General features: G+C 40.2%; 1 protein-coding gene across 1 annotated transcript; it reads left to right on the plus strand.

Annotated features, from left to right (window-relative positions):
* Nucleotides 1-3046: 3046 nt before the first annotated feature.
* On the plus strand, nucleotides 3047-9872 carry pex19 (peroxisomal biogenesis factor 19). The gene is made up of 8 exons (XM_040144649.1): nucleotides 3047-3154; nucleotides 5383-5471; nucleotides 6301-6463; nucleotides 6564-6649; nucleotides 6734-6907; nucleotides 6990-7160; nucleotides 7421-7465; nucleotides 8189-9872. The coding sequence occupies exons 1-8, from the start codon at nucleotides 3091-3093 to the stop codon at nucleotides 8273-8275; spliced, it is 879 nt and encodes a 292-aa protein (XP_040000583.1). The 5' UTR covers nucleotides 3047-3090; the 3' UTR covers nucleotides 8276-9872.
* Nucleotides 9873-10850: the final 978 nt, after the last annotated feature.

Consider the following 10850-nt stretch of genomic DNA (forward strand, 5'->3'; position numbering starts at 1 on the left):
TCCTCCCCGCGGCCCGGGACCCCGCCACCGAACACACCCAGTGTAGTGCGGCAGATGTTTACCCTCCATTAGATTTACAGCCTCTGTTGTATGTGAAGATGTTTTTTTTTTTCTTTTTTTTCTCTCTCTGTCCAACCACTAAAGATGATCTTGTATTTATCCCTGTTACTGGAGACACTGGGTCCGTGTATTTACTTATTTTTATTTATTTAATTGTTTTGTTCATGGTCATGTCCACATGGAAACAGGCGAAGCATCGCTGAGCGAGAAGTGTCGTCATTTTTATTTTACTGCCTCCGCGTCGGCGTTACTATCGATACGGCTCGGATGAGCTAAATATTTGTCGACGCCGGGGTCTGAGTCACCGCGCTCCGACATTATTTGTGTGCGTTGCCCCGGCGACCGCAGCGGTAACCACGGGCGACCGCGCTTATTTACTGCGAGTTGTAAGTTGGCGCGTTTCCTGTCTGAGAGCGAAAAAAATCCGCCGTCACACGCACATTCTTACGAGATGGATTTAAGCCGCCATTTGATTCCACCATTGCGACCTATAGGTGGGCTATAATGCCAGAGAGCTGCACACTGTTGTGTTTGTGTGTGTGTGTGTGGGGGGGGGGGGGGCAAAGATTTATTCTGTTCTATTCAATTCTATTCTAAAAACTTTATTTAGTCTGCACTTTACACAGTAACAGGACCCTGTGTGAATGACATGGTTCAACTCAAGGGTTTTTTTATCTTCCTTTTTTTCTCTTTTTTTTAAAAAATTCAGTCCATAAACCAGATTTGATTTGATTTTTTTCTTTTCTTCTTCTTTTTTTTTTTTTTTTTTTTAAGGAACTAGGGTGATTTAAAAAAGCCTTCTGTAAACATTAGAGAGCAGGGGTGGAGGAAGTGTTCAAGTTCTTTACTCATGTGAATCTAGTAATACCACACTAAAAACGCTCCATTTCAAGTAAAAGTCCCGCGTTGAAAACGTGACTGAAGTAGAAGTGTGTGAGTATTATTAGCAAAGTTCACCTAAAGTACCAAAAGTAGAAAAATGGCCTCTATTAGTGTAAGACATAAAAACTTAAGCCACTATTTTTGTACTATTAGTACAACTTTTAGCCACGTTTAGGCCTGCTGTTGCAGTTGGTCGGAGTGGACCGATTTGAACTACTTTGCATAGTCTTGGTTAGTTGCATCATATTTTCAGAGGATGTTTTGTATGAAGAATCGTCATAAAGCAACTAGTAACAACAGCTGTCAAATATATACAATGGAGTAAAGAGTACAATATTTGTGTATGTGATAAAAAAATAATAATTCTTTACCTCTTCCATTTACATGAATGAATATGAAATGTACACCTTGTGATTATGGTATTTTTCATGTTGGATCATTTATTTGTCAGTAGAAACTGGAGTTTGGATATTGGCGATTTTATGTCAAGCTTTAACCAGCTGTGCAGATGTTTGCCAAAATCGGACGTGACTGAGCATAAATGAAAAAGACGACTTAATTATCTGGTCATACGGTAGCATCCACTTATAAGCGCCCACAGGAGGAATTAAACTCGTTGACAAATACCTTAATACACACTTGGTGTGGGTTCAGGCTGAGTGGGACACTTAATTTTATGGATAGTTCATTGTGAGAATGTTGATAACCACTCACAACAACTGGTCTTGTGTTACTGCTGAATGCCTGTTGCACAATAAACACCGGTCTTGACTGGTGAAATGTCAGAGCTTGGTGTAGTTCACCCAGAAAACCTCACGTTGGACATGCTGACAAATGTGATGGATGAAGCCGGCATTAAAACAATTATTAAACAATAATTTAAATTCTACTTTCAAACAGTCCTCTTACTCTCAGTGTCCTGAACTTTATCAAAACGCGACAGGCTACGGCGAAACATGAGAGTGTTAGATGATGTCGGACGGGGGATTTCAGGTTGAGTGGGAATTGAGTGAGCAAAAAAAAAAGAAAAAAAGAAAACAAACAAAACAAAGAAAGCAAAAAGTCCCTACTCATAGCAGTGAGTCGAAGAATCAAAATGCTAAGAGAGTAATGAGATGTCAATTTATTATTCATAATAATATAATTGAATATATATCTATGTACAAGTACATGAAACCGCAGTGGTAGCTCATATTTTATATTAATTGGGCTACAGGAAATGACATGCATGCTGCTGGGAAGAGAGGAGAAAAAAAAGAAGTGAAATATAAAATAAAATGTTAAGGAAGGAAGAGTAGAGGCAAGAGCGAAAAATAATAAGTCCACGGATGAAAGACAACAACAGAAGCTGTAAGACTAGAAGGGGACGAGGCCTTCTGTCCAAATCCACATGATTAAGGCTAGACCCCTGGACTAATTAAACAAGTTTTGAACCAATTTTCTGATCATTTGTTTTGAATCAAACAGCAATATTCCATCTTTTAATTCATCTCTTTTTACAGTTTAATATTTATTTTCTATTGTTCTATTGTAAGTGCATGTACTGTCTACTTCCATTTCCATCTAACTACTGACTCATTTTTTCATTCACTAGGAGTGTCCTTGACAACAGACCATGACAAAACAGCTAAATGAATGTTCGGGGTGGCAATTTGAATGAAACAGAGACGTGTGAATAAATGTTATGCATTGTTTGCCCACACGCATGATGGGTTTGAATGCTAAACTAAGTGTCCCGCTTTACCAACACAAGTCTCCACAAAAGAGGGTATCAGCATGTTACCGAGGACCTTTTTTCAATGGAGTGTAATTATTACCGTCCCGCTTTACCTGAAATCATCCTATCTCTGTTTACAGCCACCATTGATCGAATACTTAAAATAGCACTTGTAAATGCTAAGTAGGGTGGTAAAAAAAATAAAGTGTTACCAAAACGTCGAAAGCAGCTGGATAACTGTTATTTTTGTGACCTACAGTGTTTGTTTTTGGTTTGTGTGTGTGTGTGTATAATTTGTTTTTTTAAACCACCACCACAAGATGGCGCCAGGTTTGAAGTCAAGCTCGTAGCTATGACGACCTATTTTCCGCGACATTTTTCGTCAATTTTCGGAGACCTGCGCTCGGTGGTTGTTCGGGGAAGGTAACATCATGGCGTCGGGAACGGGAGAGTCGTCCAGCGGACACGACGCAGAACTGGACGAATTACTGGACAGTAAGAGATGACATTAAGTCTTCACATTCACGTACATGTTACTGACATAAGTACGGTTTGTCCTGGTTTAAAAAAAAAAAAAAAACGGGCTCGGATATGGCATTGGGATGCCCTTCTCTCTTTCAGTGTGTGTATGTGGTTAGCTTTTGTGCTCGGGTTGGACCTCCGACCCGAGTCCAAAATATCTATGAATTATCGCCAATATTCACCGAAACAAACAGATAAAAGTTGCAGGTGGCTTCGTAACAAAGCGCCGCATGTTGGTAATGTTTGCTAACTTGGCTGTGACCCAGATCCACCGAGCGGTTTTCGTACGTTATGTCTTTGCCCTTGAATTTATTTAATCGAAAGACAGTTGGATACAGTTTGATAGAGGCACTAAAAAAAAAAAAAAAAACCTGTTGAGTGTCTTCAGCCTGTGTGGACTCGCCTTCGCGTACTCTTGCATGCGCCGAGCACCTTTTCGGTGCAGTTAAAGGTGTTTTACTTAGCGTGAACGTGTAGCGGCGAACGCCAAATGCTTCCGCCCAGCAGCGGTGGAAGAAGTACACAGATCCTTCACTCCAGTGCAAGTACCAATACCGCAATGTAAAAATGCTCCATTGCATGTGAAAGTCCTGCATTCAAAAATCCTAGTATTCTCGGCTAAATGTACTTAGAAGTAACTAAAGTAAAGAAGTCATTATGCAGGAAAATGTCAGTGATATATCATCTTATGTGACTTATTACATTGTTAATAGTGAGACATGCAGCACTTTTTCTGTCGTGGCTGCTCGCGGTGGAGCTAGTTTTAATTTAGTCCAGTGTTTCCCAACCTAGGGACCCCCCCCCAGAGGGTCACAAGACAAATCTGAGGGGTCATTTATGGACTTTTTCCTCTCTTTGTTTGCAAAACATTTGGTTTCTCTTACCAATTTTGGGCCTCGAATGGCTATTTAAATGAAACAATCTGAGAAGTCTAAAGGGGAAATCACTCTTTAGTGAACGCGGTAACAACATGGACAAATGAAGGGATCATATGCCAAAAATAGCTGGGAACCACTGGTTTAATCTTGAACAACGTATTGTATTTTATAAGATGTTCATATGCGACTTCTTTTATCTGAATAGCCACTGGTAACTGTAGTAGAAGTATAAAGTAGCACAAAACAGTCAAGTAAAGTACAAGGAACTCAAAGCTGTATGTAAGAAGAGTACTTCAAAAAATGTACTTAGTTACTTTCCACCTCTGTCTACTAGACATTTACTCTGTTTCCAGTTTATTAGGTACAGAAAGCTAAAACTAATGTAGCCTGAAACAACAGCCTGTCAGGTAATTCTGCCTTCATAACAATGTTTAGTTTGTGTTGAAACTATTTTGGAAGCTGTGGATTCAACTTCATTGTTATTTTTGAAGCTGTTTGATTTGTGTTTGTATATTGTGTTTTATTAAAAGGTGTTGGAAGTATTTCCTCCAAACCATTTATATCAGTATTACAGCCAACGTTATCCAGTTCAGCAGTACCACAAACTACAGCCTCCAAAATAACCATAAAGTTCATTTAACACTGCATTATAACCCTCGTGAAGCTAGGCGTTATTGTAAGGCTATTTAATGGGACTGTTTTTTAGTTTTGTGCCTAACAAACTGGTAACTGAGTTTACATTTCATGGTATCCTTTTGCTTTACAAGAAGTTAATATGCTGTATAAAATGAAATGATTGTTGATTTAATTAATGATCAGTGGATTGACAGAAATGACAAAAAAAAACAAAAACAAAACACTGGTTCCAGCTTTTGATGTTATTATTTTCTGGTTTTCTTTGGTTTTGGACGGTTTGTGTGACAAATCAAGAATAATTGTCAGTTGCAGCCCTGGTATGTACCCGTTTCAACATCAGTGGAAGTATGAAAAAAAGCTCCACCTCACCTTTTGATTCATAATATCAAAGCGAAGGGTCATTTTGTTAGAGCTCCCAAAGAGCAGAAAACATCCATAGGACTGCTCTAAAGTGGCCCTATGGCAGAAACGAGGAGTGCTGGTTGCTACAACGTTACCAGCGAGAAACATTAAGTATATAGTAGGGTTACTGTTTAGCTTTGGACACTGTAAAATCAATGAGAATACGTTGCACAAGATGTTAAGAAATGGGAATGAGTAGATAATCGTTAATTTCTCACATTTGGGTGAATAACTCAATCAAAAGCCTAGAGACTGGCGGGGTTCTAATGTTGTCTCTTTCTTCAGGTGCGTTGGATGACTTTGACAAGACACCTGCCCCTACGGCCCCTGAACCTGCAGCTTCCTCCTCCTCAGCCAACAGTGGTGCAGAGAAGGTCTGTATGTGCAAAAACTATACAATCAGACCCCCGCTTCTGTTCGACTGTGTCTTCTCTCCTAACTGGATTGTCCTTGTTTGGTTGCTGCTTGGGAATGAATTTTGTGTGAATTTGGCTCGGTTGGCTACAACATCGGTTAATTTAGTTTCACAATGGACTAATGTCATTGAATTTATTTTAACATGAGGCAATTCTCCACCCAAAGAACAAGGAATTAAAGAAACCAACAAGTAAAAGTTCCTTATTTGCTTTCCTACCAAGAACTGTGTAAGAAAGCAAAGTTTATTGTTATTGCAGTCTCAATTTAATAATAATAATTTTTTAGGCTCTTGAGTTTCTACCAGTATTGTCAAAAAGCAAGGTTTATGCCTAGTTTGCGTACAGTGTAATAATAGATTTTTTCAACATTATTTCAAGTTGCTGTTTCCAGCTCTAAAGGATGGACAGTATTTTTGTTTGTCTGTTGTCAGTAGCCCTCAGCCTAAGTTCTCTATATTTGTTTGTTTTATTACTTGCTGCTGCCACATGTTTGTTTGTTTGCAAAGTTCAGCACCACAAACCCGAGCCCAAACATTCACAGTCAATCAGGAAGTACCATCTCAGTTGCAGGGGCTGTTTTGAGTTACTCGCTACGGTCAAGGAACCAAAGTTGGAAAAAACATGTCTGGCAAGATTAGGGTTAGATTTGTTGACTTCTTGGAAGTGTGCCTGTGATGACAAAGGGGTTACTGAGTACTGTGAAGTAACTGTGAAATTTAAAAGCAGGGAGATACAGTTTAATGCTCACAGAAAGCACTTCACGTGTTCTCTTTTTTTACCTTTGTAGCAACCTCTCCTTGAGGACTGCAAGCTCTTTGAGACTCTATTCGAGGGGGAAATGGCTGCTCAAGCCAAGGAGGAGTGGGAGAAGGCCATGACTGAGCTGGCCCAGGAGGAGCCAGAGTTACTGCAGCACTTCCAAAAGCTTTCAGAGGCTGCTGGCAAAGTCGGTAAGGTCTTCAGTTCGCATTATTTGTGGTGTTCATATGCCCCCCCCTCGATTACTGATTTGTTCCTGTAGCCTAAATGTTACCTTTGTGTTCTGTTTAGGCAGTGACACCGCCTCCCAACAAGAATTCACTTCTTGTCTTAAAGAAACCCTCCGTGGCCTGGCCAAAAATGCAGACAACCTGCAGGTGGGTCAGATCAGAGTTGTTTTAAAAACTGGTCGGTGCAATAATATAACAATTAACTAATCATACGGTGTTGTTTTCTTATAGACAACAGGACTAGCTGGAGACGATCTTGTCAAGGCCCTAGAAGGCCTGGGATTGGATGAGGGTGGCGAAGGAGGCGGTGATGAGGGAAACATCCTGCCCATCATGCAGTCCATCATGCAGAATCTTCTCTCCAAGGAAGTGCTTTATCCATCTCTCAAAGAGATCACTACCAAGGTTTGCCTTTATTTTAATAGCAGTTCCCCCACTCTTTGTGTCCCTTTCAGTATTTTGTAACAACTGTCACTCACCCTCACAGTACCCAGAGTGGTTGGAAGCAAACAAGCCAAGCCTTAGCCCAGAGGACTGCCAGCGCTATGAACAGCAGGCCAAGATCATGGGAGAGATCTGTAAGAACTTTGAGAAGGAGGAAGAGGGGGCAGGGGATAAAGAGAGAACGTTCGAGAGCATCATGGACCTGATGCAACAGGTAGACACAGTCTGCATTTGACTGCATTTGATCGTTGTGAATGAAATGGAGAAAAGGAAATCAGAATCAAGCCGTGTGTAGGTTTGTTCGTTTCTTTAGCTTTGTGCTTCGTGAAAAATTTAGGTTGTGAATCTGCATTCAAACATTACTGCCACGGATAAAGTACTTGCACGATGCAGATACCTACATTAAATAGCCTGTAAAGACTTTGGCCTGTAAAGACTGAAACGTATCACAGATTATATTGATTTTGCTTACAGCTGCAAGACCTGGGCCAGCCACCCAAAGAGCTAGCAGGTGATGCGGTAAGTTTCCACTGCTCTCAGTTCAACAAACAACAGTGCATGTGTTGTGTCTATATGACCTTAGTGAATAGCAGGATAGCAAAGATACCTTTCACTACAGAAACATACTTTTATGTTTTTGTTTTCTGATCTAATTTCGAGCAAATGAGGCTTTTCTGTATTTTCTCACCATATCTAACCTCCACGTGGTTATACCTTTACACATTCCTCACTGGATATTTGGTTCTTGCCACAGCCTGTAACGATACTCAAGCTCCACAAGGTACACTAAAGCTGTTATTGTCAGGAACCCAGCTGTATTGCAGATCCCTGGGTCGGCAATCACACCCACGTTCTCCTCCATACCCCTCAGTCTCAGTCACCTTTAGTTTCTTACCTGTACTCAAACCATTTATGCGTATGGGTTTCTTTGTATGCTGTTCATTACAGCCAATGAGCTTTCAAATTCTTCAAGTGTTGATTAAAAAAACAAGTTTATCTTCGCACAAAACCTGTACAGAAAAATGCTTTGCTCGTGTTAATTTCTCAACAAAATTACAAATAATAGCACAAGTAATAGCACGGTTTTGGGAGCCACTGTATAATGGAGATATGGTACCTTAAGTGGTTTAGATTAGGAGCGGGCCATTGAGAAAGTCCTAGTACACTCAGAGGTATTAAAGGGATAGCCGTCAGCCTTGCTCAGACATGACAGTCTTCTCCCTATTTCTTCTTCCCCTCCAGCCTCCTGGATTTAACTTTGACATGGAGTCACTCATTCTCCCTGGAGGACCCGGGGCCGGGGCAGCAGAGCAGTGCTCCATCATGTGATGAGGTAGTGGTGCGGTCCAACAGAAGCACTGGAGCCACTGTGTGCGTCAGCAGTGAAGAAGCAATAAAGAAGACGGGAGGAAGGGATGACAGAGTGTGAGGCAAAGGTCAAGCAGGAGTGTGACTTGACCGTCGACACTGTTCTCCCTCAAGTGGAATCTGTGTGGGTGGCAGCAACATTAGGAGGAGGCACAAAAAAAACAACAGCAACCGCACCGACACACTCTCTTCACTGTAAAATCGCTGAACGCACAACTGAGAACATTTTAACATCCCCGCATTAGTACTCCAGCGGATGCCACAGCTCATTCATGGTTTAGTTTTAACAGCATTCCTTTAAAAAGAAAATACCACTGCCGTTTTCCACCACGTTTTACATTCTGTTTAGCCTCAACCACTTCACGGGTATAAACGGTGCCTTCGCAAAATGACTTTAAGTTATTATTTTAGATCTCATAATAAAGTGAAAATTCTGCTATCATCAGCTAGGCGCTACAGATTTTAGTTTTAAAGTAGTGTGAATTTGCAAGATCATCTAAGGTTTACACCAAGTGAGTGATCATTCTTTGGTATTTCATTTAACTTAAAAACACACCTCTGTCTCTGTGCAGGCTGTACAGGATTTCACTTAACAAGTTAACAATTTATTAACGTGTAGAGAAACTGGAAGAAATGATGACACATTTGTTAATTATTTAAAGAATTAAAAAGTCGAGACAGGATTGAACACCTCGGGACGAGTTTGTTCTCAGCACTTGTAATTCAGCCAACTAATTCAACAAGACCAATCCCCTGAGTGTTATTCCCCATTGCCAGGTATTGACTTGAAATGATTGAGTTGATGATTCCCGGATGCCTTTGCTGTGGTTACAGTGATATATAGTGTACGGTTACTGTGCAAAGCGCTGCCCTTGTGATTCCCACTGTATTTAATGTGCAGAGTGGTGTTTTCTTAGGTATGGGGTCCCTGTTGGGAAAGAAGAACTCGTGGGGTATTCGGGAGTGTTAACCGCCTGATGGCATGTATGTATATCTTCTGTACGCTCCATTAAAAGTACACAGTGTTCTTTCCAGCAAAGCTGACAGTACTAAACATCACGTTGTGTCACGTTAGGAGAGATAAATGTCTATAATTCATGCAGGTGCACTGTTAGGTAAGGACATTAACAACCTGTTGTTAGCTCAATTACTGCTGTGGGTGTTGGGTTTGTTTACGCCAGCGGCCAGTTTTCGGCGGCTGCTAACGCCAGTGGGCAAAAGTTTACTGCTGTCACTACAGAGAGAGGTCTAGAAATCACACGACCTTTCAGCTCATCGGTAACTGTATAATAAAGGGGTACTACTGTGAAAGGATTCAGTCAGCCATGCACTGAAAAGAGATCAGATTTACATCAAACACAGTTGAGGGGAGGCTGCTGTGGAGTACCGTAAAACCCTGTGGTTTTCATCACGAAGGGGGGGGGTGCAATCTATTCAACTCTCAGGGCCGATGCAAACATGCCCAGAGCGCCGTTAAAAAATGCAGCCTGTTATTTGACACTGTTTTGTTTTTGTTTTGTAAATATATGAAATAAAATATTGATATATTGCAAATTAATTTTTGTCGATGTGAATTATTAGTTGTCATGCTTTTACATTAGTAGTAGTGAGCGGTAGAATATACGGAAGTACAGTGAATTTATCTAGGTACTGTGCAGTTTTAAGTACTTGTGTACATGGATGTATGAAAAGCTGAATGTAATTAAAAACATTCAGTATTTTCAAATTAATGTCAGATTGCATATAGAATAGTAGAAGTATATATTCACACATACGGTATTTAAACACACATATAGAAAGTAGCAATAATGATGTAAAATTACAAGCTGTATATGTGTTTGTTTATTTTAACTCTCCACCTTAACCAGCTACGTCCTTAAAAGGCTGCTTGCACAGTAATAATATAACATTACATTGACAGGGATCATTCTGTTGCATAAGGAGCACTTTTAATTTTAATACTTGGAGTAGACTTTACTTATAATACTTGGATTGTGGTATTGTAAATTTAACTGAAGTAGAGCAAATACTAAATACGTTTCTTTGAAAAATAAAATCTTAATACAAAGTCCATTTTTTGCAGAAGTTTCCGTTTAGGTTTTCCGTTTTTTGGGGTTATTTTGGTTGAGTTTCTGTAGTTTTCCACTTCAGTTTGCGCAACTAAGCAAACTCCATCAACTGATGAAAACAATGAGATGCAGATGGAACTCTAGAATAAAGCAGTGGACCATTTAGTTAAGTTTTTTCCCCCTCTTTTTTTAGTGTGTCAAACTACTCTTTCAAAGGTCAGCGATGAAATTGCATGCACAACATCTAAATACCTCTCCCACCAATGCTGACAATGGTACAGGAATTTCTGATATTCACAGATAAAGTCTTGATTACGGACACAGCAGCTTGGAAAACGGCCTTACTACAAGGTCCATTCAGCAGCTGCTGTGCAGCTTTTAATCATATCACACGATTCTCATCGGCAGATGGAGTTTTCTCAGTTGCCATGGAATTGCAGATGTTCATGTTTTTTTTTTTTTTTTCT

Source organism: Xiphias gladius, chromosome 14 (genome assembly GCF_016859285.1).
Source record: "Xiphias gladius isolate SHS-SW01 ecotype Sanya breed wild chromosome 14, ASM1685928v1, whole genome shotgun sequence".
Taxonomy (NCBI): Eukaryota; Metazoa; Chordata; class Actinopteri; order Istiophoriformes; family Xiphiidae; genus Xiphias; species Xiphias gladius.

Bases quoted from the DNA above. Each gene is read 5' to 3' on its own strand.
- pex19 (XM_040144649.1), top strand. From the start codon at position 3,091: ATGGCGTCGGGAACGGGAGAGTCGTCCAGCGGACACGACGCAGAACTG. The intron at 6,650-6,733 runs GTGGGTCAGATC...GTTTTCTTATAG, and splicing joins AAAATGCAGACAACCTGCAG to ACAACAGGACTAGCTGGAGA. The intron at 7,161-7,420 runs GTAGACACAGTC...TTTTGCTTACAG, and splicing joins TCATGGACCTGATGCAACAG to CTGCAAGACCTGGGCCAGCC.